Genomic DNA, 26825 nt, shown 5'->3' on the forward strand with positions numbered 1-26825 from the left:
AATGAGTCCGCAACCATCTCCTCTGCCTCCCACTGATAGAGGCTCAGCCTCCAACAGAATTGGCTTGTCCACAGAAAGCAGAGGGTAGTAAACACAGAAACATAGACAACCTACAGCTCAAAATAGGCCCTTCGGCCCACAATGCTGTGCTGAACATGTACTTGCTTTAGAAATTACCCAGGGTTACCCATAGCCCTCCATTTTTCTAAGCTCCACGTACCCATCCAGGAGCTTCTCAAAAGCCCCTATTGTATCGTAGTAGATGGACTGTAGTCTTTCTGGAGGTCAGTGATCCATGAGGATCTGTTCTGGGACCCCAGCAGTTTGTGATTTTTATAAATGACTTATGTGAGGAAGTGGTAGTGTGGGTTAGTGAGTTTGCAGATCACAGAAAGGTTGGTGGTGTGGTGGAAGTGTAAAAGGTTGTTGTGGGTTACAACGGGACACTGATAGGCTGTAGGGCTGGGCTGAGAAATGGCTGATGGAGTTCAGTCTGGAAAAGTGTGAAGTGATTCACTTTGGAAGGTCAGGCTTGAAGGCAGATTGTAGGGTTAATGACAGGATTCTTAACAGTGTGGAGTCCACGTCCATAAATCCCTCAAAGCTGCAACACAAGTTGTTAGGGTTGTTAAGAAGGTGTGGCCTTCATCAGACAGGGGACTGAGTCCAAGAGCCGCTCTAATGTTGCAGCTCTATAAAACTCTGGTTAGACCAAACTTGGAATATTGTGTCAGTTCTGGTCAGCTCATTATTGGAAGGATTGGAAGCTTTAGAGAGGGTGCAGAAGAGATTTACCAGGACACTGCGTGGGTTAGAGAGCATGTTTTATGAGGGGAAGTTAAGCAAGCTATGGCTTTTCTCTTTGAAGTGAAGGAGGATGAGAGATGACTTGATAAAGGTGTGAGATGATAAGGGACATAGAGAGAGTGGAAGCCAGCACCTTTTTTTTCCCAGAGTGGGAATGGCTGATATGAGATGACATAATTTTCAAGTGGAGAACATTATAAGGAGATGTCTGAGGTAGGTTTTTTACGCAGAGCATGAAAGTACATAGAATGCCCTGCTATGGGTGGTGGTCGAGGCAGATACATGAGCAAGATAGGCACAAAGATGGAATGCAGGGTTACTTGGGAGGGGAAGTTAGATTGATCTTAAAGTAAGTTAAAAAATCACCACAACAGAATCAGGATCAGCAATCAGCAGAAAGAAAAACATTACTTGGACCTAAATTGGATGCCTTTTTTTTTACAAGAAAGAACATAATTAGAACAAAAACCCCAAGATGCTTTGTAATGTGAAGAGATCGAAGTAGTAAGAATGTTGCTATATTAAAGTAGTGATTAAGATTATACAGGTTGGTTCAAGAACTGTATAGTTGAAGGAAGGTAGCTTTTCTTGAACCGGGTAGCGTGGGTCTTCAAACTTCCGTACCCAAGGCTGAATCCTCTTGAGTCCTGTTGAAAGTCTCGGCCCTCACCATAGATGCTCGCTGACCTGCTGAGTTCCTCCAGCATTGTGTGTGTGTGTGTGTGTGTGTGTGTGTGTGTGTGTGTGTGTGTGTGTGTGTGTGTGTGTGTGTGTGTGTGTGTGTGTGTGTGTGTGTGTGTGTGTGTGTGTGTGTGTGTGTGTGTGTGTGTGTGTGTGTGTGTGTGTGTGTGTTGATTAAGAGTTCCAGCGCCTGCAGAATCCCTTCTGTTTCTGTGCTCAAGGCTGGATCACTATGCCCAAGCAAAGGGGCACATATGCAGGCTTGAGGCAGGCAGTACACACACAGGCCCAGATCTGCAGTACACATGAATTGTGTACATTTGAGCCCAAGCCTGGGAGCACAGACACAGGCTGACTGTTTGATGACTGAGGCTGAGTTTACACGAAGACCTGAGCCTGATTTTACACGCACAGGCCCACGGCTGAGCATGCTTGAATGACGCGTGTGCACGGGCCCAGCACTGGGTGCAGATGCGATGGAGAGGCCCATTGGTTTTCTGGGACCTGAGGTTTGTTCTGGACCTCCCTGAGCCCCAGTAACTTACCCTCCTCAGCAGAACCTCAGATAAACCTGCTCCTCGTCCGTCAGAACGGTAGTTTTGGGAGACGCTCCAGAAATCCTGTAAAGTTGACATAGTGTATCTTGTACACAGTCAGAATCGGAATCAGCTTTATTAACACCATTTTATATGGTGTAAAACTTGTTTTGCAGCAAAGATGTAAAATTGATATAAATTACAAAATGTAGAAAAAAGTGAAATAATGAGGCAATTTTCATGGGATCATGAACCATTCAACACCTGATGACAGAGGGGAAGAAGTTGTTCCTGATTCACTGAATGTGTCTAGGCTCCTGTATTTCCTTCCTGAGGGCAGTAATGAACATATACTCTGCAGTCACAGTGGAGTGGCAGAATGGGTGGAATTCATTCTTTCATCTCAAATCCTCCTGTGTATAAAATATCTATCTATCTATCTATCTGGACACAGCCTCAGAATAGAGGGGCATCCTTTTAGAACAAAGATAAGGAGAAATTCCTTCAACCATAGAGTGGTGAATCTGTAGAATTAATTGCCACAGGCAGCTGTGGATGTCAAGACTTTATGTATATTTAAAGCAGAGGTTGATAGATACTTGATTGGTCATGAAAGGATATGGGGAGAAAGCTGAGAGGAAAATTGGATCAGTCATGATATAATGGTGGAGCTGACCCAATGGACCAAATGGCCTAATTCTGCTCCTATATCTTATGGTCTATCTATTATTTATCTACCTATATTTTATATGTTATTAATTTAGCTATATATCTAATTTCTATTTATTTAGTGTTTATTTATTTATTTTTGAGATACAGCACGATAACAGGCCCTTCTGAGTCAATAAGCCCAATTACAGCCATGTGACCAGTTAACCAATGCTAACCCATGCTTCTATGGAATGTGGGAGAAAACTGGAGCACTTGGAGGAAGCCCACCTGGTCACAGGGAGAATATACAAACTCCTTACAGCGATGCAATTGAACACGAGTCGCTGGCACAGTAAAATGTTACGCTAACCGCTATGCTATTGTGCCACCCCAATATATTCCCTTTAATATACTCCCTTTTCACTTGTACCCTTCCTGCTGATCTTCCAGGCCTGGAAAAGGACCTGGTCAATGCAACCAGTCTCCTGCAATGCCTCAGTTTGGAGCATATAAGACCACTGCAAACCAAGACTGTCTAATACACCTTTTGAACGTACTGTGATTTCAGTGTAGAGTCATCGTAGATGGGTTTCCTGTTCAAAATCCAACTGGGACCTGGTTTCCATTGATGTGATTTGACTGATTAAATTGCTTGATAATGGATAACCTTTGGAGCAACAGGGCATTACTAGCTATTCAATGCAAATAGATGCTAAAAATAGCAAGCAGCACGGTGGGAAAATGTAATTAAATGTAGTTCTCATGCAAAAGATCTAATTTTCTCATGCCGCAACTGTAAGTGTAGGAGAGCAAAGAGTCTGGTAATATTAAAAGATACCGTGTCTGTTCAATAAAAGAACAAAGCTACTGGTTCTAACAACAATCTGCTGTTGAAATTCCTGCACAACCCACAAGTTACCCAAGTAATATTTTAATGGAGATCAATATCTGTCATAGACAGCATAAAGATGAGAAACACAAGAGCTTCTGCAGATACAGGAAATCCAGAGTACCACACACAAAATACTGGAGGAGCTCAGCAGGTCAAGCTGCATCTGTGGAAATGAATAAACGGTTGCCGTTTCGGGTGAGTGCACGGAATGGGCTGCTGGCGGAGGCAGTGGAGGCGGATACTATAGGGTCTTTTAAGAGACTCCTGGATAGGTACACGGAGCTTAGAGAAATAGAGGGCTGTAGGTAAGCCTAGGTTGTTCTAAGGTTTGTTCAGCACAGCTTTGTGGGCCAAAAGGACTGTATATTGCTGTAGGTTTTCTATGTTTCTAAATGTTGTAACTATACTCACCTCTACCACTTGTTACGGCAGTTCATTCCATTTACTCTCTGCCTTCTCACTTCGAACATATAGATTCATAGAAAAGTACAGCACAGAATCAGGTCCTTCAGCCCCTCTAGTCCATGTCAAACCATTCCAACTGCCTATTCCCATTGACCTGCACTGGGACCTTAGCCCTCCTTATCCTTCCCATCCACGTACCCATCCAAACTTCTCTTAAACATTGAAACCGAGCTTGCATGCACCACTTCTGCTGGCAGCTTGTTCCACACTCTCACAACCCTCTGAGTGAAAAAGTGACCCCTCACGTTCCCTGTAAACTTTTCACCTTTCACTCTTAACCCATAACCTCTAGTTGTAGTCCCACCCAACCTCAGTGGAAAAAGCCTGCTTTCATTTACCCTATCTATACCCCTCATAATTTTATATACCTCTTATTAAATCTCCTCTCAATCTTCTATGGTCCAAGGAATAATGTCCTAACCTATTCAATCTTTCCTTATAGCTCTGGTCCACCAGACCTAGCAATACCCTTGTAAAATTTCTCTGTACTCTTTCAACCTTATTTACATCTTTCCTGCAGGAAGGTGTCAAAATCTGCACACGGTACTTCAAAATACTCCTCAACAATGTCTTATATAACTTCAACATAACATCCCATCTCCTGGACTCAATACTCTCTTTGCCCGTTAGTTTAAAATTTCCCCCTCTGTCGTAGATGGAGAGTAGCAAGATGGCTGGAGAGCTGAGTAGATTAAGGCTTCTATTCTCTAGAGTTTAATAAAAAGAAAATCAGCCTTATTGAGACATACAACTTTAGATGGTCAACAGCATAGATTGGGGGGGATGAGGGGGCTAGAACTTGGGTCATAACACAAAATAAGGCATCAACTTTTAGGACCTGATGAGGAGAAGTGTCTTCACTCAAAGGTGAGTCTCTGATCCCCAGAAGACTATAGAGGTTAAGTCACTGACTGCATTCATTCCAGACATTAATAGGTTTCTGGAACATAGGGGAATCAAAAATATTAGGGCAAACATGAGGAAATCTGCAGATGCTGGAAATTCAAACAACAACACACACAAAATACTGGTGGAACACAGCAGGCCAGGCAGCATCAAGCACTGTTGACGTTTCTGGCCGAGACCCTTCGTCAGGACTAACCAAAAGGAAAGATAGTAAGAGATTTGAAAGTAGTGGGGGGAGGGAGAAATGCGAAATGATAGGAGAAGACCGGAGGGGGTGGGATGAAGCTAAGAGCTGGAAAGGTGATTGGTGAAAGTGATACAGAGCTGGAGAAGGGAAAGGATCATGGAACGGGAGGCCTCGGGAGAAAGAAAGGAGTGGGGGGGAAGCACCAGAGGGAGATGGAGAACAGGCAAACAACTAAATATGTCAGGGATGGGGTAAGAAGGGGAGGAGGGGCATTAACGGAAGTTAGAGAAGTCAATGTTCATGCCATCAGGTTGGAGGCTACCCAGCCGGTATATAAGGTGTTGTTCCTCCAACCTGAGTTTGGATTCATTTTGACAATAGAGGAGGCCATGGATAGACATATCAGAATGGGAATGGGACGTGGAATTAAAATGTGTGGCCACTGGGAGATCCTGCTATTTCTGGCGGACCGAGCGTAGGTGTTCCGCGAAATGGTCTCCCAGTCTGCGTCGGGTCTCACCAATATATAAAAGGCCACACTGGGAGCACCAGACGTAGTATATCACACCAGCCGACTCACAGGTGAAGTGTCGCCTCACCTGGAAGGACTGTCTGGGGCCCTGAATGGTGGTGAGGGAGGAAGTGTAAGGGCAGGTGTAGCACTTGTTCCGCTTACAAGGATAAGTGCCAGGAGGGAGATCGGTGGGAAGAGATGGGGGGGACGAGTGGACAAGGGAGTCGCGTAGGAAGCGATCCCTGCGGAAAGCAGTGGGGGGGAGGGAAAGATGTGCTTGGTAGTGGGATCCCGTTGGAGGTGGCGGAAGTTACGGAGAATTATACGTTGGACCTGGAGGCTGGTGGGGTGGTAGGTGAGGACAAGGGGAACCCTATCCCGAGTGGGGTGGCGGGCAGATGGGGTGAGGGCAGATGTGCGGGAAATGGGAGAGATGCGTTTGAGAGCAGAGTTGATGGTGGAAGAAGGGAAGCCCCTTTGTTTAAAAAAGGAAGACATCTCCTTCGTCCTGGAATGAAAGCCTCATCCTGAGAGCAGATGCGGCAGAGAAGGAGGAATTCTGAGAAGGGGATAGCATTTTTGCAAGAGACAGGGTGGGAAGAGGAGTAGTCCAGGTAGCTGTGAGAGTCTGTAGGCTTATAGTAGATATCAGTAGATAAGCCGTCTCCAGAGATGGAGACAGAAAGATCAAGAAAGAGGAGGGAGGTGTCAGAAATGGACCAGGTAAATTTGAGGGCAGGGTGAAAGTTGGAGGCAAAGTTAACGAAGTCGACGAGCTCAGCATGTGTGCAGGAGGCAGCGCCAATGCAGTCGTCGATGTAGCGAAGGAAAAGAGGGGGATGGATACCCGTATAGACTTGGAACATGGACTGTTCCACAAAGCCAACAAAAAAGCAGGCATAACTGGGACCCATGCGGGTGCCCATGGCTACACCCTTGGTTTGGAGGAAGTGGGAGGAGCCAAAGGAGAAATTATTGAGAGTAAGAACTAATTTGGCTAGACGGAGGAGAGTGGTGGTAGAGGGGAATTAGTTAGGTCTGGAATCCAAAAAGAAGCGAAGAGCTTCGAGACCATCTCGGTGGGGGATGGAGGTATATAAGGACTGGATGTCCATGGTGAAAATAAGGCGGTGGGGGCCAGGGAACTTTAAATCATTGAAAAAATTCAAAGCATGAGAAGTGTCATGAACATAGGTGGGAAGAGATTGAACAAGGGGAGGATAAGACAGCATCAAGGTATGCAGAAATGAGTTCAGTGGGGCAGGAGCAAGCTGAGACAATAGGTCTACCTGGACAGGCAGGTTTGTGGATCTTGGGTAGGAGGTAGAAACGGGAAGTGCAGGGTGTGGGAACTATGAGGTTGGTGGCAGTGGATGGGAGATCCCCAGAGCTGATAAGGTTGGTGATGGAATAGGAGACAGTGGCCTGGTGCTCCTTAGTGGGGTCATAATCAAGGGGTAAATAAGAGGAGGTATCAGAGAGTTGTCGTTGTGCCTCGGCCAGGTAGAGGTCAGTACGCCAGACAACAACAGCTCCCCCCTTATCAGCAGGTTTTATAGTGAGGTTGGGATTGGTGCAGAGGGAGCGGAGAGCAGAGCGTTCGGAAGGAGTTAGGTTGGAATTGGAACAGGGTGCAGTGAAGTAGAGACGGTTGATGTCCCGTCGGCAATTAGCAATAAAGAGATCCAGAGCAGGCAGAAGACCAGAGCGGGGTGTCCATGAAGAGGAGGAGGGTTGAAGATGGGAGAAGGGGTCATCGGTGGGGGTAGGAGAGTCCTTGTCAAAGAAGTAAGCTCGGAGACGGAGACGGCGGAAGAAGAGTTCAGCGTCATGGCGTACGCAGAACTCGCTGAGGTGTGGGCGAAGGGGGACAAAGCTGAGGCCCTTACTGAGGACAGAGCGCTCAGTATTATCAGAGATTAGGAATGGGAGAGGAAAATGGTGTTGAGAATGAAGATTAGCCATGATCTTGTTGAATGGTGAAGCAGACTCGAGAGGCCTGTTAGCCTACAGCTGCTCCTGTTCCTTCCAGTTTACTATGTCCAATGTGAACATTTGCAAACATTGGAATTGATTTCTCTCAGTCTTATCCAGAAGATCATTCTTGATATCTCTTTGTAATGCAATACTACGTACAATGCTGCCTTTCCCTCTATAAGCAAACGTGGCTTTCTGACCAGCCATTTATAAATATAATGGACCTTTATGGCCCCAGTAGTCACATGCTGCTAATTTGAGTACTTGCCATTATCCCTCTGCATCTTGCCACTCAGCTAAGTGGGTCAATAAATCAATAGATGCTCTCAGTTAGAATGATAGTAGGTATTCAAAAGCCGACCAGAAATAAAAGGGTTAAAATATGGAGATATGAAGTAGATATGTTCCCTTGGGTATTGAAGGATAAAAGGTGATCAAGCCTAGGTGTTTAAATTGACAAAACGAGATACTGGGAAAAATCAAGTGATGTAGCATCTGAATCAGATGGTCTGCACTGTACAGTACCCCGATCTCATAAAGTCTGGACTTCAAAATCCCTCAACTTTACCACACAAGTTGATAAGGTGGTTAAGAAGTTATGTGGTGTATTGGACTTTATTAGTCAGGGGAATGAGTTCAAGAGCTTCGAGGTAATATTGCAGCTCTATAAAACTCTGGTCAAATCACACTTGGAATATTGTGTTTAGTTCTGGTCACTTCATTATAGGAAGGATGTAGGAAGCATTAGAGAGAGTGTAAAAGAGATTTACCAGGATGCTTCCTGAACCAGAGGGCATGCCTTATGAAGACAGGTTGCGTGATCTAGGGCTTTTTCCTTTGGAGTGAAGGAGGAAGGGTGTTGGCCAGAAATGTCGACTGTTTACTCTTTGCCTGGCCTGCTGAGATCCTCCACTATTTTGTGCGTGTTGTTTGGGACCTCCAGCATCTGCAGACTTTCTCATGACATGGTAGGTGTGTACAAGATGATAAAAGGCATTGATAAAGTGGATAGCCAGGGTAAAAATGGCCAATACAGGGGAGCATAATTTAAGATGATTGGAGGAAATTATGGGGGTGGGGTGAATGTCAGAGAGTGGTGAGAGCGTGGAATGCCCTTGCAAGGGGTGAGGCTAGAGGCAGATACTGTATGTTTAAGATACTCCTAGATAAGCATATGGATGATAGAAAAATGGAAGGATATGTATGAGGGAAGGGTTAGATTGATCTTAAAGTAGATTAAAATGCTGGCACAACATCGTGGGCAGATGGACCTGCACTATGCTGTAATGTTTTATAACTCCCACCCAGCTTCTTATTGCCCTTGCATAAGGTGAGAGCAACATTAAAAAAACAACAGAGTTTGAAGTTTATTATTTTGCTCTGCAGCCTTTTTGGAAGGACACTTTGTCTCAGAGATTTCTCAATCTAAATTAATTACAGTGAGGGCATCTGATCCCTTGTTAGATTCAAACACTGTCCTCACAGGCAGAGGTGGCTAGATCCATCTCTCACACAATGTGACAACACAACCCATGTCCAATCGAGATGTCTGAATTCACACGTGTCCTATTGGAATGTGGCTGACATTCGTCCTTACCTTAGTGAAAGGTTATTGGGATCCATCCGTTTTAAAGACTTGCAGCTTGGGTAAAAGAATCCTGTATAATTGTATATAATTTATGTTTCTTTTGGGAATGCTGCTTAGATGATGAAACGTGCCTATGATTCTGCTGCAAGTCGGTTTGTTATTGCACCCTTACATAAAAGCATTTTGATTTTGACTTTGGCTCAATTTGTCATGCTAAACAAGGTGCCTTCCTGGGCTTGAAGCATTTTCCCATGTTTGGTCCGTATATCCTTAAACCTTTCAGTAGGTTTCAATAGGTATATTTAAGGTCGGAGAAATGTATACAATGTACGTCCTGAAATTCGTTTTCTTTGCAAACATCCACAAAAACAGAGGAGTGCCCCAAAGAATGAATGATAGTTAAATGTTAGAACCCCAGAGTGACCCACCCCCAGCTCCCCCCTCCCACGCACAAGTAGCAGCAAGGCAGCGACCCCCCTCCCCACACCAGCAAAAAAGCACCAGTGGCCTCCACTGAGCACTCAAGTGTACAGCAAGGCATCAGTAAAGACACTGACTTGCAGTACCCCAAAGACTACTTGTTCACCTGGTAATTCGACATACCACAGGCTCTCTCTCCCTAATAACGGAGAAAGAGGTATCCACATTTTGCAGTGATAGGGGAGACATAACAAACAACTCACTGATTTATGATGTTAAGAGTCTGTGGCGTTGCTTTTTCCAAGCTCTGGGCCCAGAGAGCTCAGGTCTCTGGACACACAGCCCCCGGCAGCTAACCCGCTGCTCCCGATGTTCCGTGTTCTCCCACGATGCCTCAGTTGGGGGTACCGGCCTTGAATCAGCTCATCTCCAGAGAGATGAAAATCTAGAATCCTGATGGCACACTAGTCTTCCAGGCCGCGTCCTTGGGATATCAAAAAGCCACCGGCCGTGAGGCCCTGAGAGCAGGTCCCATTCCCACAAAAAACCAAGTCAGAGTGTAACTCCAGGTCAGGGTCTTCAAACAAACCTTGAAAAGGTAAAAAAGAGATATCAAAGACAGAAATAGAGCTGTTTCCAAAGATGCAAGCAAAGGAGTTACCATTTAGCGCCATATTCTTACCCATGAATCTGTCCAAATATCTTTTAAACATTGTAAATGCCCTTGCCTCTGGCACTCATTCCATGTAACCTACCACCCTCTAAGTAAGAGCAGCAGGTCTCCTTTAAATATTCCCCCAGACATAAACCTATGCCCTCAACGTTTAGACTCCCCCCATGTGAGAAATGGCTGGCAGGGTGGAAATCCAAAAATCTGAGATGCAAAGGGACTTGGGTGTCCCTGTGCAGAACACCCTAAAGATTAACATGCAGACCGAGTCAGTGGTGAGGAAGACAAATGCAATGTTAGCATTCATTTTAAGAGGTCTAGAATACAAGAGCAAGGTTGTGATGCTGAGGCTTTAGAAGGCACTGGTGAGGCCTCACCTTGAGTATTGGGAACAGTTTTGGGCCCCTCTTCTTAGAAAAGATGTGCTGGCATTGGAGACTGTCCAGAGGAGGTTCACAAGGATGATTCCAGGAATGAAAAGGTTATCATATGAGGAACATTTGTCGGCTCTGGGTCTGTACTCGCTGGACGAGGGGAGATCTCATTGAAGCCTTCCGAATGCTGAAAGGCCTAGACAGAGTAGATGTGGAAAGGATGTTTCCCATGGTGGGAGAATCTAGGACAAGAGGGCACAGCCTCAGGATAGAGGGGAGCCCTTTCAAAACAGAGATGTGGAGAAATTTCTTTAGCCAAAGGGTGGTGGATTTGTGGAATTTATTGGCACATGCAGCTGTGGAGTCCAGGTTGTTGGGTGTATTTAAGGCAGAGATTGATAGTTTCTTGATTGAACATGGCATCAAAGGTTACGGGGAGAAGGCTGAGGACTAGGGTTGAGGAGGAGGAAAAAAAAGGATCAGCTATGATCGAATGGTGAAGCAGACTCAATGGGCCAGATGGCCTAATTCTGTTCCTATGTCTTATGGTCTTATGGATACGTCTCTACCTAAGGAAGTGTAGCGCCTTTCTTCCCTCTGCACCTTTGGGCAAGGTGTAGTTAAGCATCCCCCCCCCCCCCCCCACTCCCAAACAGAGTCGCATGAAACCATGGGAGCAGGTGGTGGATGGTTGTATGAGCAGCTGGTGCATATCACAAGTCTTGGTATGGAAACACTGACTCCAGGCAGACAATCTCTGAAGAGTATTGATAATGGCTGGGGTCACCTATCTTGTAAAGACACTGCCCAGAAGAAGGCAATGGCCAACCACTTCTGTAGAAAAATTTGCAAAGAACAATCATTGTCATGGAGAGACCACAATCGCCTCCAACAAACAACATGGCACATAATGAACATGAGAACCAGACTGTGACCATTCACCTTATCTATGACCTTATGGGGATGTTGTTCAGGAGCATTTGTGTACCGTTGATAAACTGGTTTAGTATTGTCACACGTGCTGAGGTACAGTGAAAAGTCAAAATCAGAATCGTGTTTATTATCACTATTTTATATGACGTGAAATCTGCTGTTTTGCACCTGAAGTACTGTGCAAGATCATTAAAATTACTATAGATTACAACATAAATAAGTAGTGCAAAAAGGGAAAGGAATAACGAGGTTCATGATTGGTTGGGTTGAGTTGTTCTCCGATCTTAGCAATTTACTGCAAATGTTTATGCTGAGACATCTTCAGTGCACTTTTGATTCTGGTGTGTCCTCCGAATGCTCGGCCGTTATAAACTTACCAACCGGCTGAATTGACATCACTTCGGAGACTCAGTTGTGATGTGGGGAGGAAATGTCATCGCTGATTGGTTGTGTGGCGATCTTCATGCTTTGTGGTCTGGAAGTTTGCTCAACGCACCAGATTCGCCACACAGTCGGAAGATTATTGAATCATTGAATGTGAGTCTTCAGGCTGCTGTATCTCCTCCCTAATGATAGTAGTGAGAAAAAGGTATGTCCCAAACAGTGAGGTCCTTTAATAATGAGTGCAATTTTCTTGAGGCACCATCTCTTGATGATTTCTCAGTGGTGAGGAGAGTTGAGCCCATGATGGAGCTGGCTAAACTTCTAACTCTCTGTAGCTTCCTGTGATCCTTTACATTGGAGGCTCTGTACCAGACTGTGGTACTAGCAGTCAGAATGCTCTCCACTAAACAGCTACAGACATTTGCAAATCTTCTAAAACTTCTCCATCTTCCAGTGAAGTAGAGCTGCTGATATACCTTCATTGTGATTACATCAATGTGTTAGGTCCAGGACATACAGTACCCTTGGAGATGTTGATGGCCAGGAGCTTAAAGATAGATAGATAGATAGATACTTTATTCATCCCCATGGGGAAATTCAACTTTTTTCCAATGTCCCATACACTTGTTGTAGCAAAACTAATTACATACAATACTTAACTCAGTAAAAAATATGATATGCATCTAAATCACTATCTCAAAAAGCATTAATAATAGCTTTTAAAAAGTTCTTAAGTCCTGGCGGTTGAGTTGTAAAGCCTAATGGCATTGGGGAGTATTGACCTCTTCATCCTGTCTGAGGAGCATTGCATCGATAGTAACCTATCGCTGAAACTGCTTCTCTGTCTCTGGATGGTGCTATGTAGAGGATGTTCAGAGTTTTCCATAATTGACCGTAGCCTACTCAGCGCCCTTCGCTCAGCTACCGATGTTAAACTCTCCAGTACTTTGCCCACGACAGAGCCCACCTTCCTTACCAGCTTATTAAGACGTGAGGCATCCCTCTTCTTAATGCTTCCTCCCCAACACGCCACCACGAAGAAGAAGGCGCTCTCCACAACTGACCTATAGAACATCTTCAGCATCTCACTACAGACATTGAATGACGCCAATGCTTTCTATTGCTGAGCCCTCAGTGAGGACTGGTGTGTTCTCCTAACTTCACCTTCCTGAGGGGTTACCTGATAGGTTTTTATAAAATCATGAGAGGGGCAGATAAGGTAGTCTGTCAGAATCTTTCCCCCTGAGTAGAAATGTTAAATAATAGAAGACGTGCAATCAAGGTGAAAGGGGGAAATTTTAAACAAGATGTGCAGAACAAGTTTCTTGCACCAAATGGTAGGTGCCTGGAATGTAGGGATAATGGTGGAAGTAGATTCAACAGTGGTGTTTAGAGGTTGTGAGAAAAACTCATGAATAATCAGAGTAACTCAAAATGTTGGAGGAACTCAGCAGGTCAAGCAGCATCTATGGAAAGGAATAAACAGTCAAGGCTTTGGGCTGAGACCTTTCATCAGGACTGGAACTGAAGGGGAGAGAAGCCAGAATAAGAAGGTGGGTAGGGGAAGGTAAAAAGACACAAGGTGATAGGTCAAGAAAGGTGGGTGGGGGAAGGTGAATGAAGTGAGAAGCTGGGAAGTGATAGGTGTAAAAGGTAAAGGGCTGAAGAAGAAGGAATCTCACAGAAGAGGAGAGTAGATCATAGGAGAAAGGGAAAGAGGAAAGGCACCAGTGGGAAGTGATAGGCAGGTGAGGAGAAAAGAAGAGGTAAGAGGGAGCCAGAGTGGGGAATGGAAGAAGGGGGAGGGAGAAATTATCAGAAGTTAGAGAAATCTATGTTCATACCATCAAGTTGGAGGCTACCCAGACAGAATATGAGCTGTTGCTCCTCCAACCTGAGAGTGGCTTCATCGTGGCAGTAGAGGAGGCCACATGGGGAGGGATGAATGGACAAAGATAACACAGACAGAGTGAACCCGGCAGTAAGCGAAGGGTGGGGAGGGGTAACGACATGTTTGGTAGTAGGATCCTGTTGAAGATAGCAGAGGTTAATAAGAATGTTTGCTGGATTTGGTGGCTCATGGGGTGGTAAGAGGAACTCTATCCCTGTTAACGCATTAGGAAGATGGGGTTAGCGTGGATATCCAGGAACTGGAGGAGATGCAGGTGAGGGTAGCATCAATGGTGTGGGAAGGACAACCTCATTCTTTGAAGAAGGAGGGCATTTCTGATGTTCTAGAAAGGAAAGCCACATCCTGGGAACAGATGCTGTGGAGACAAAGGAACTGAGAAAAGGGAATGGCATTTTTTCAGGCAGCAGGGTGGGAAGTAGTTAGATAGCTGTGAGAGGCAGTAGATTTATAAATGATTTGTAGACAATTTGTCCTCTGACACGGAGACGGAGATCAAAAAAGGGGCGAGAGGTGTCGGAAATTCATCAAGTGAATTTAAGGGCAAGGTGGAGGCTATAAGCAAAATTGATGAAATTCTTAAGCTCAGCATGGGTACATGAAGCAACACCAATACAGTTGGCAATGTAGCACAGAATGAGTTACGGAGCGTTACTGAAGGCTTGGAACATGGATAGTTCCAAGTAGCCAGTGAAACATCAGATATAGCTGGGGCCTATGTGGTTAGTTATGGCTACCCCTTGGGTCTGGACTACACAGAGAATGGACGGATGTGGATATGTGCAGGCAAAAGAAAGTTAGTTTAAATTTCTATTGTGTTTGGCACAGACATCATGGGCCACAGAGCCTGTTGCTGTGCTACACTGCTCTTCATCCACTGGCTTCCTGGACAGGAGGGCAAAACTTACGACTCTGAACTATAACCACTGTGTTACAATAAATAAAATAATCAGTATCACTTTGCTGGATTCAAACCCAGACTACGACGATGGAAGGAGTTCCCAACTTCATTGCAGTTATTCTTATTCATGCGATCCCGGACGACTGGTGAGGACTGACGTTCATGTGACAAATAAATGAATCTGAATCTTTAAAACAGCACCATTATTCAAGAAGGGAAAGGGGGTAGTCCTGGCAACTACACACTGACTGTGAAGGAACAACGTTGTTGAGGAAATAAGAAGATGACCAACACTCCATTCAAAGTTACTTCATTCAGTCTCTCTGGCCTGGGTCTGAGAGTCTACTGGGGAAATTGAAGGCCCGATATCTGCATTGACGAGCCCAATGGAGGCTGGTAGCCCGGAGTTGGCCTATCCTAGAATTGGAGGAGTGTGTGTGTGAGTGTGAGTGGATGGGAGGGTGGACAGGGGCTGGTTTTGGTGTTGTTGGCTTGTGATGCTCTGCTGAACATGGTGGACATGTTATGTTGGCACCAAAATGTGTGGCAACACTTGTGAAATGCCCCCAGCTCACCCTCAGGTTGTGTTGATTGTTAGTGCAATTGATGCATTTCACTGTGTGTTTTGACATTCATGTGGCAAATAGATGAATCTGAATCTTTAAGTAAACTCCCTCTCATACATCCACTGAAACTATGGGTCAGTTGTAAATTCCATATCTGAGGGTGTTTGAGTTTTGTGAGGCTCAGGACTTACAGATGATGCAACTGAGGGATCTGAGATACAGATTAACAGTCGTCTAATTAACAGCAGAACATGGAGCGGGTGCGGCAAATCCCCACCCCCACATGCTCTTAAAGTTCAAGGTGATTCAGTGCAGAGTTTGTCACCAATTACCCAGCCTTCATCTTGATATCAGAGCCCAGTGAAGGAAGACGAACCAGCTCACTTTAATCTCCATATATCTTTGGAGAGTTACGTACATGCTGCTGTGAAGCTGAAATACTGCTTGGTTCAGCATAGACAAAAACAAATGATAATGGTAGGTGACTACGCAGCTTATCGGTTGCAACAGAGCTGTCCTTTAAGTGGATTTGACTGAACTGGTACCTGTATCTGTAATAATCACAGATCCGTACATTATCTGGGTTGCTGATTTCCCACTGTAAACCCCTTACAAACGTTATGTGCCTTCAACATTAGGTTGCAATTTGAATAAGATTTTTTTTGCATTTTTACTTATGAAGTATTTGTTATTTTGCATAAAGGCTTATGTTTCATCAAAGCAAATAGTGCAAACTGTGGAAGCTAGCAGTACAGCTGGCTTTGTTAATCATTTGTGCTTCAGTGAGCAGCATGTGGAGCATACCACATGGACCACAGCTCAAGAACGCCATCCACCACCTAATTCCTCAGGGGAATTGAAATACCAGACCTGGCCCATGACACTATCATCTCATAAATTAATTTTAAAAATCTTCTCATGCCTTTAGTCACGTGCGTGTGGGTTTCAATCTATCTCTAGAGAGCTGAACACAGGACAGAGGCTGTAACTTCACTGAATGTGTTCAACAGAGACTCCCTTCTTTGGAAGAGACTACCTCAATACAGCAACACCACTTTGTCCACTTTGCACTGCAATGGACTTTGATTTGACTTTTCTTCTAATTGTGTTCTTTCTTGCAAAATTTGTGTTTCGTTTATTAGTCTCTCTTGTAAATGCTACTTTATGATGCTCTGTGATGCTGCCCCAAGGAAGATTTACATTGCACCTGTGCACACACAGACTTGTGTATATGACAGTAAACGCAAACTTAGCTCGACTTTGACCTCAGCCTTAAGACATTAAGCTGTGTCCTTCCTGACCCTTCGGGTGGATGTTAAACATGACATAGCTTCCCTGTGACTTGACTAATATGTTCCCTGACTGCCAGCAACATAATTGTCTGCTCATTGATGCTGTTGCCATTTGCGGGATGTAGCTGTGCTCTGACTGGCTGTCGTGCTCCCTGCTTTCCAGCAGTGACTCACTACATGTGTACCTCATAGCTGCCAATGACTGCAGAGCCCTGAGACCGTGAAATGCCTTTCTTTGCTTCTCCAAAGGAGGGAGAAATTTTCCAGTGTTGTGCTGCTCAGGTGGAGACCCAGCCCATCGGGAATGCACATGGAAAGTCCAGGCTACATTTTCCAGAGATTTATGAACAGCAACATTAAGAATCCAGGTAACTAATCACAGCAGACCACATGCAACAGGCTAGATGGTTTCATTTTACTGGAATGTGAGGGCATCCATCGCACCATTGGATGCCCAAGGGCAGGTCCTTTGATGGGCGGTCAAGGTGATTCTGTATTTCACTAAAGACACTTGGAAATTTTCTACAGGTAGAATTAGAATTTATTTAAATCTTACATCCATCCCGCAATGTGAGGGAGGAAAAGTCTTTATGTTATGACTCTGTTGCAATGTACAGACATGTGAATTTAAAAGTCTAATGGCTTGTAGAAAGAAGCTGTCCCGTTGCCCGTTGATCCTGGCTTTAATGCTGCGGTCTGTTTGCCAGACGGAAGCAGCTGAAACAGTTTATTGTTGGGTGACTGGTGTCCCCGATGATCTTCCAGACCTTCTTTCTGCACCTGCTGCTATAAATGCACTCAATGGAGGGAAGTTCACATCCACAGATGCGCTGGGCTGTCTGTACCACTCTCTGAAGTGCCCAGCGATTAAGGTTGGTGCAGTTCCCGTGCCAGGCGGTGATTCAGTCAGTTAGTATGCTCTCAGTGGTGCAAAATTAAGGATCTGGGTATCTAATCACAGCAGACTATATGCAACAGGCTAAATGGTTTCATTTTACTGGGATGTGAGGGTATCCATCGCATCATTGGATGCCCAAGGGCAGGAGTTCAAGGTGATTCTGTGTACCGCCAAGGTCTAGAGGATCTGGGGGCCCATACTAAACTTCTTCAGTTGCCTGACGTGGAAAGGACGCTGTTGTGCTTTTTCTGTCACAAAGCCAGTGTGTACCGTCCAGGTGAGATCATTGGTGATGTGTATACTGAGGAACTTGAAACTACTCACCCTCTCAACTGCAGAGCCATTTATGCTGATCAGGCCAAGCATGTCTCCATTCCTCCTGTAATCCACAATCAGCTCCTTTGTTCTTTGGACATTGTGGGAGAGGTTGTTATCCTAGCACCACTGCGTCAGGTGTCAACCTCTCCTCTGTCGGCTGTCTCATTACCACTAGAAATAATGCTGATCAAAGTTGAGTCATCTGTAAATTTGATCAGCAGATTGGAGCTGTGTGTGGCAGTACAGTCATGGGTGTAAAAGAAGTAGAGAAGGGACTCAGAACATAACCCTGGGGGGCACCTTTGTTGAGGCTCATCGTTACCACCTGTCGGCAATCCAATAGGAAGTCTTGGATCCAGCTGCATAAGGTGGGGTACAGGCCGAGGTCTCTGAGCTTCCTGTCAAGTCTGGAGGGAATTATGGTGTTGAATGCTGAACTGTAGTCCAGGAACAGTATTCTAATGTATGCCCCCCTCTTCTCCAGGTGAGTGAGGACGGTGTGCAGTGCTGTGACTATGGTGTCATTGGTAGACCAGCTCCGTTGATAGGCGAATTGTAGGGGGTCCAGTGTGGGTGGTGGCATGCTGCAGATGTAAAGTTGAGAGTAGCCTGGTGTGGAGGCTCCAGAGCACAGGATTGCAAGAAACTGCAGCGTGGTGTAAAGTGTCAGAGAATTTGAAAATGAAAGCTCGATACCAGACTTCAAGTGGTGAATATTTTATTTTTGCATGGTGTCATGGAGAGTCCGCATGTGTGGAACTGTTGAGTTACAAGGAAAGCAGCTTGTGTTTATATCACGTAGCAGACAAGTGAGCAAGATCAGTACCAGCACCTCCTCCCTGAGATGTCAAAGAGCTGACAGGCCATAGTGTCTTTTCTCATCATTTGTGGCACCTTTGTCTATGCTTATCTTTGTTATCCAGCTGCGTTATCACTGTAAGGAATTGCCTAGCACAATAATCTTGGTTATGTAGATTTGCAGCTTAATTGGAAAACACAGGATGTCCACAAGGGCACAAAGCTCTTTTAGTCCTATGTACAAAATTTTCTTCCGCACCTACTCAGGCAGCTCACTCACGGACACAAGCCTCTCCACCACTGAGGACATCTTCAAAAGGTGGTTCCTCAAGAAGGTGGCATCCGTCACTAAGGGCCATCACCATCTGGGACAACTAAGGCAGCACGGTAGCGTAGTGGTTAGTGTAAGGTTATGGCAGGGCCAGAGATGCTGGTTCGATTCCTGCCACTGCCTGAAAGGAGTTTGCTCGTTCTCCCTGTGACCGTGTGGGTTTCCTCCGGATGTTCCAGTTTCTTTCCACATTCTAAAGACGTACAAGTCAGTAAGTTCATTGGCCACATGGGTGTAATTGGGCAGAGCGGACTCACTTGTCTGAAGGGGCCTGTTACAATGTTGTATCCCTAAGCAGATTAAAAAAAAACACTGGAATGTGAGGACATCTATCCCACACATTGCATCTCCCAAGGGCAGATTTGTTGATGGCAGTTTGAGGATATTCAGTATTTCACCAAAGTATCTGACAAACTTTCTATAGATGTAAAATGGAGAGGGTTATATCGTAGTCTGGATGGAGCTCCAATGCACAGGATTGCAAGATTCTGCAGAAGGTTGTAGACTCAGTCACTGCCATCATGGGCACTAGCCTACCTTCACACCATTGAGGACATCTTCAAAGGCAGTGCATCACCATCACCGAGGACCCTCACCATTTGGGACATCTGGGTTGACACGGTAGCATAAAGATTTGTCTAACATTGTTACAGCGCCAGTGACCCAGGTTCAATTCCCACCACTGTCTTTGAGGAGTTTGTACGTTCTCACCATGGCCATGTGCGTTTCCTTTGGGTGCTCTGTTTTCAGAATCAGAATCAGCTTTAGTATCATTATCACCTGCATATATTGTGAAATTTGCAGTACAATGCAATACATAACCATAGAAAAAACATGAACTACAGTAAGTATATGTATGTTCATGGGTTCAATGTCTATTCAGAAGTCTGATGTCAGGTGGGAAGAAGCTGTTCCTGAATCATTGTGTGTTTGCCTTCAGGCTTCTGTACTTCCTACCTGCACCTAGCAGTGAGAACAAAGCATGACCTGGGTGATGGGGGTCCTTAATGATGGATGCCACCTTTTTGAGTCATTGCCCCTTGACAATGTCCTGGGTACTATGGAGATTAGTACTCACGATGGAGCTGATGAAGATCACAACTCTCTGCAGCTTATTTCGATCCTGTGCAGTAACTTCCTTCCCCCATACCAGAAATTCCTACCACATTCAAGTTGGTAAGCTAATTGGTCACATGGGTGGAATTAGGTAGCATGGACATGTTAAGCCAGAAAGGCCTGTTACTGTTCTGTATCTCTAAATAAAATAAAATAAATCTTCTCATTTCTACCAGTAAGGAGGATGTACAGGAGCCTGAAGACCCACTCTCAGTGATTCAGAAACAACTTTTTGCGCTCTGCCGTAAGATTTTTGAATGGACCATGAGCCCATCATCACTACCTCATTATTCCATTTTTTATTGCACTTTTTTTATTTTTTACAACCTCTAATAATTTTTATGTCTTTGCACTGTACTGGTGCCACAAAACAACAAGTTGCAAGTCAGTGATAATAAATCAGTTTCTGCTTCTTTATCTAAAATCCACAAAAAATAGTAATAGAAACAGAGTAGTGGGAGAGTGGGATGCACTGTTGAAATGGTGATGGGATAAGAATACATCTAAAAGTTACCAGGACGAGCACCTCGATGAACCAGTCCCCACGGACCTCTCCCCCTTGCTTCGTCACATTGGCCATCTCGTCTCTCTCCCAGAGTCCTGAGAGAGGTTGCTGAAGAGACAACGGATGCATTGGACATGATCTTTCAAGAATCACTTGATTCTGGCATGGTCCCGGAGGTCTGGACGATTGCAAATGCCACTCCACTCTTTAAGAAGGGAGGAAGGCAAAAGAAAGGAAATTATATGCCAGTAGCCTAACCTCAGTGGTTAGGAAAGTGTTAGAGTTTACTAATAAGGATGAGGTTTCAAGGTACTTAGAGACTAATGATAAAATAAATCGAAGTCAAGTCAGCATGGTTTCTGTCAAGAGGAATCTTGCTTGACAAGTCTGTTAGAATTCTTCAAGAAAGTAACAAGCAGGGTGGACAAAGGAAAGGCAGTGGATGTCATTTACTTGGATTTTCAGAACGCGTTTAATAAGGTGCCACACATGAGGCTGCTGAACAAGATAAAATCCAATGGCGTTACAGGAAAGATATTGGCATGGATAGCGGAATGGCTGACAGGCAGGAGGCAGCGAGTGGGATTAAAAGGGGACTTTTCTGGTTGGCTGCCAATGACTAGTGGTGTTCTTCAGGGGTCAGTACTGGGACTGCTACTTTTCACATTGTTTGTCAATGATTTGAATAATGGAATTGATGGCTTTGTGGCAAAGTTTGTGGATGATACAAAGACAGTTGGAGGGATAGGTAGTGAGGAAGAAATGTGATTGCAGCAAGGCTTAGACAAATTGGAAGAATGAGCAAAAAGGTGGCAGATGGAATATATTGTTGGGAAATATATGATAATGCATTTTGGTAAAAGGAACATTAATGTGGACTATTATTTAAATGGGGAGGAAGTTTAAATATCAGAGGTGCAGAGGGACTAAGGAGTCCTCGAAAGACTCCCAGAAAGTCAATTTGCAGTTAGAGTCTGTGGTAGAAAAAAAAGCAAGAGCAATGTTGGCATTTATTTCAAGGGGAATAGAATATTATGAAAGGGATAGATAAGATAGAGGTAGGAAAGTTGTTTCCACTAGTAGGTGAGACTAGAACTAGGGGATATAGCCTCAAGATTCAGCAGAGTAGATTTAGGACAGAGTTGAGAAGGAATTGCTTCTCCCAGAAGGTGGTGAACCTGTGGAATTGTCTGCCCAATGAAGCAGTGGAGGCTACCTCAGTAAATATATTTGAGACAAGGTTGGATAGACTTTTGCATGGAAGGGGAATTAAGATTTACAGGGAAAAGGCGGGTAAGTGGAGATGAGTCCATGGCCAGATCAGCCATGATCTTATTGAATGGCGGAGCAGGCTCAACGGGCCAGATGGCCAATTCCTGCTCCTGCTCCTATTTCTTATGTTCTTATGAAAGCAAAGAGAGGATGCTAAGCCTTCATAAGTCAGGCTGCACTTGGAGGATTGCCAACAGTTTGGGGCACTATATCTCAGAAAGGATGTGTGTCATTGGAGAGAGTCCAGAGGAGATTCATGAAAATAATTCTGGGTATGAAGGGGTTAACATGTGGGGGGTGGGGTTGGCAGTTTTCGGCCTGAATTCACTGGAATTTAGAAGACTGTGGGGGGATCTCATTGAAACCTACTGAATTTTGAAAGGACTAGATAGGATGGATGTGGAGAGATGTTTCCTATGGTGGGGGTAGCCAGAACTAGAGGGCGCAGCCTCAAAACTGAGGGGTGACCCTTTAGAACAGAGGTAAGGAGGAATTTTATTAGACAGAGAGTAGCCAAACTGCAGTGGAGGCCAGATCCATGGGCATATTTAAGGCAAAGTTGATAGTTTCCTGACCGGTCAGGGTATCAAAAGATATGGAGAGAAGGCAGGTATATGGGGTTGAGTGGGATCCGGGATCAGCCATGTTAACCCCTGTTAAGAATTATGTCAATAATTCTTTTCCTCCTATAGACGCTGCTTGACCCGCTGAGTTCTTCCAGCAGAATGTTTGTTGCTCCAGCTCTGATGTAACCAATAGAAGATGGGAACAGTTAAATAGCCTTTTACTGGCTGATATTGAGATTGGTTTATTGGTTTATTACCAAGATATAATGAAAAGCTTGTCTTGTACACTGCCTATAAAGATCAAATTGTTACCATGGAGGGTCAATGCTCTTACAGCTCGGAGTATTCAGAATTTTGGAGTTCAATTTCTGTTGCAGTCTGCAAGGAGCTTGGTTTCCTCCCAGAGTCCAAACACATTCCGGTTAGTAGGTTTGTGGTCATTGTAAACTGTCCTGTGAATAGCCTGGGGTTAAATCGGTGGGTGGCAAGGAGGAGCATGTCATTGGGTTGGAAGGGCCTATTCTATGCTGTATTTCTAAATAAGGTAAATTACACCATGCATTGAGCTAGAAGGTGGTAAAACAATGACAATGCAGAATAAAGTGGAAAAGCTACCGAAAGGCTGCAGTGCAGTTATATGATAGAGCGCAGGAAGAGCCATTTGCAATAGTACTGCACACCTTAAGTCCAAGTACCAGACACACTCATGGCTTTGTAAAGAGCAGAAAGAATTCACCATCTCAATTCTTTGTTGTCCTCTCATTATAGGAAAGATGAGGAAGCCTTAGAGAGGGTGCAGAGGAGATTTGCCAGGATGCTGCTCAAACTAGACAGCATTTCTTAAGAAGAAAGGTTGAGCGAGCTTTCCTCTTTAAAGCAAAGGAGGATGACAGGAGACTTCATTGAGTTGTACAAGATGGTAAGAGGCATAGATCAAGTGGACTGCCATAGATACTTTCCCAGGGCAGAAATAACTGAGGGGGACTTAATTTTAAGGTGATTGAAGGAAAGTACATGGGGGTTTCATGAGCAATTTCTGTCCCTTATGTGGAACTGTTGTACATTGACATAATAAGCTATTCATAACCCACAAGGCCAGAGTGGAGGTCATGCAGTCACAGTTACAGCACAGAAACAGGTCCTTCTGCTCACCTCATCCATGCTGAACAAGGTTCCTACTGAGTTGGACCCACTTGGGTTGGCATGGGCATTGTGGGCTGAATGGCCAGTTTCTGTGCTGGCTCATAGTATATGTTTGTAGGTAGGCTGCATTGTAAGGGAACATAATAGCCATCTAAAATGGATAGTAGTGATTGGATAATTTCTCTAGTAACCAAGCTGGGGTTCCTGTGTTGCTGGAAGTGACCAGGGATGAATTTTATCTAACTATCTTCCACTCACTCAGTTTCTTCTGGAGAAAATGTCTTCCATTTGCAGAAAGTATGGAGTCAGAGAAAAGTACAGCAAAAAAAAACAGGCACCTCAGCCCACCTAGTTCATGCTGAACCATTAAGTCAGCAGTTCCTGAGCTACTCAAACCACCTGTCCTGCAACAACGATCATTCCACGGTCAAAGTCACTTAGATCACATTTCTTCCCCTTTCTGATGTTTGCTCTGAACAACAACTGAACCTCTTGACCATGTCTGTATGCTTTAGTACATTGAGTTGTTGCCACATGATTGGCTGATTAGATATTAACATTAATGAGCTGGTATACAGGTGTGCCTAATAACGTGGCTCTGTGTATGTGCAGCTTTAACAACAAAAATATCAATTAAACTTAAACTAAATGCATATTTTAAATAAAGAATGTGATTAGAACAAAAAGATGTTAATTTTAGTGCAAAGTGATCAAAATTTACATGGTGTTATTAGACCATGATTAGGGTTCTGGCTGCTGATGATGTGTGACTGTGGCAAAACTTGTCCCCTTTTACATCTGCACTTAAATCTTCTCTGCTTTCACTTTACTAGTTGGTGCAACTGCCCTTATACTCTCATCAGACTCGTTCTTAGTATCATATCTCACTGGCACAGTGTCTTCTTTTGCACATTAGTTGTTTGTCAGTCTTTGTGTGTTTATATATCAGGAGCGTTTGAGGGCTCTGAGTCTGTTCTTGATGAAGTTTAGAAGAATTGGGGGGGATCTCATTGAAACCTATTGAATATTGAAAGGCCTCGACAGAGTGGATGTAGGGAGGATGTTTCCTATAGTGGGGGAGAGAGGTAATAAATCAGCCATGATGGAAAGGTGGAGCATACTCGATGGACCGAATGGCCCAGTTCTGTTCCTATGTCTTATGCCCTTATGGTCTATATATATTTTTTCATACAATTTGACTGCATTTCTTTTTATTCCTTTAAATGCCTGCAAAGAAACAAATCTCAAGGTACTATATGGTAATATATATGTGCTTCAATAATAAATTTACTTAGAACTTTTAAAGTGGAATACTTTGCAATTGATTTTCTGTGTCCAATTTTATCTGATGTCGCTCTGCAAACGTGCCATTTGTTTCAATGGTAATCAAGTGTCCCAGTTGTTTTGCAGGATGTGGAGATTAGACTAAATGCAGCTAAGTACCTACCTCGCATCAATGAACTGCTCAACAAAGTCCCTCGCCAAATGCTGCTGCTCCTAAAGACTAACGACTTGCTCCGAGGGATTGAGACGTCGCTGCAGACCCGAGCCAACGCCAGTTCCTTCATCACCATGTCTCGCTGCTGCATCAGAGCTGTGTCTAGGTAGGTTAAAGCACCTGAATGTCGTCATTCATCAGCTCAGGGCAGAAGGGGAGGATATTTCCTGCATCCAAGTGTTTAGATCACCTGAGCATTGAGCAAGAGGAGCGACCTATTGGTGCATGTGGTTAGAATTGGGAATGCTCCTCCATGTTAGGAAGAGATCCACTGAGTGCGTCTGAAAGGAAGCTGCATAAATACAGTCAGAATCAGGTTTAACATCACTGGCGTATGTCACGAAATTTCTTGTCTCTGCGGCAGCACTACAATGCAATAGGTAACGATTGAAGGAACAAAGCCGCGAAATGGGGAATCAGCAGAGCTTGAAAGGAGTTAGAACTTCCTTGATGGGTAAAATGGCCCCCTCAAATGGTGCGTTACTGTGAATCTATAAAAAATCAGGTCAAGTTGCCATGAAGTTCGTCCCCAGCCCAGTTTTCTTTGTGTGTTTATTCTCCTTACTAGCTACCTTATAATTCTCAAGGGCCTGCCTGATCTTAGTTTCCTAAACTTTACTGTCTTCCTCTTAACCAAGTGTTCCACTTCTCTTGTCAACCACTGCTGTGAATCTATGAAAATTAGGTCACGTTACCATGAAGTTTCTCCCCCAGCCTAGTTTTCTCCGTGCGTTTAGAGGTCAAACGCAAGCAGATGTGTCTAGCTCACTGCACAGCACTGTTGGCCTGGATGAGTTAGGCCGAAGGGCTGTGTGACTCTATGACTATGATACAGGCCAGGAATACCCTTTTGTTGTTGGTTTGTAACCACATTGTGCATTGCTAGACCCCCCCCCCCCACCCCAAGAAGTTTCCAAGTTCATTCCCTGATCTCTGCTGAGTCAGTTATCACTGCTGATGTTGCTGTCTGACAGGTTCCACTGTTATTGATGGTGTATTTGCTAATGGTGTCACATCTGATAGCTGCCCGGTAACTTCTCCTGAGTTATAAGGTGAGAACCGGTAATGGATCTGACTATTGTCACATTCATTACCATAACATCAATAAGTAGAGCGCTGAAGGAGGCCTTTCAGCCTCTTTGAGCCCTGTTGGCATTTACCTACCAAATGAACAAATAGCTCAAATTGGTTCTTTTGTTCCCATACACCTTCAATCTTTTTTCCTCAGTATATCCGAGGCAATCTTAAATGTTTCTGGCTCAGTCAGTAATCAGGGAAGTCAACTCCACAGCCCCTGTTAAGCAATTGTGCGTGCATGTGCGTGCGTGTGCATGCCGTGTATGTATGTGTGCGTGTGTGTGCACGAGCTTGTGTGTATGCATGTTTGCAAGAGTGTGTGCATGTATGTATGTGTGTGTGTTTGTCTGTGTGTGTGTGTGTGTCTGTGTGTGTGTGTGTGTGCGTGCGTGTGTGTCTGTGTGTGTGTGTGTGTGTGTGTGTGTGTGCGGGTGTGTCTGTGTGTGTGTGTGTGTGTGTGTGTGTGTGTGCATGTGTGTGTGTGTGTGCATGTATGTGTGTGTGTCTGTGTGTGTGTGTGTGTGTGCGCACACGTGTATATGTTCCTAGTTTCATTTATTTAGTTGATACTTCCCTGAGTTTGTTGCTGCCTGTTCTGTTTAATTCTTTGTTCACAAACTGTGAGTAAAAGTGACCTCCAACAACACACA

The 26825-nt window shown here is 44.5% G+C and overlaps 1 protein-coding gene across 4 annotated transcripts in view; it reads left to right on the top strand.

Annotated features, from left to right (window-relative positions):
• adck1 (aarF domain containing kinase 1) overlaps positions 1-26825 on the top strand; it is a 681773-nt gene that overhangs the window by 648990 nt on the left and 5958 nt on the right. For all 4 annotated transcript variants that reach the window (XM_073039303.1, XM_073039304.1, XM_073039305.1 and 1 more), the window contains one exon: positions 25011-25204. In XM_073039303.1, the coding sequence (XP_072895404.1) occupies positions 25011-25204 (194 nt within the window). The remainder of the gene's footprint in view (positions 1-25010; positions 25205-26825) is intronic.

The sequence above is a fragment of the Hemitrygon akajei genome, chromosome 3 (assembly GCF_048418815.1).
Source record: "Hemitrygon akajei chromosome 3, sHemAka1.3, whole genome shotgun sequence".
Taxonomy (NCBI): domain Eukaryota; kingdom Metazoa; phylum Chordata; class Chondrichthyes; order Myliobatiformes; family Dasyatidae; genus Hemitrygon; species Hemitrygon akajei.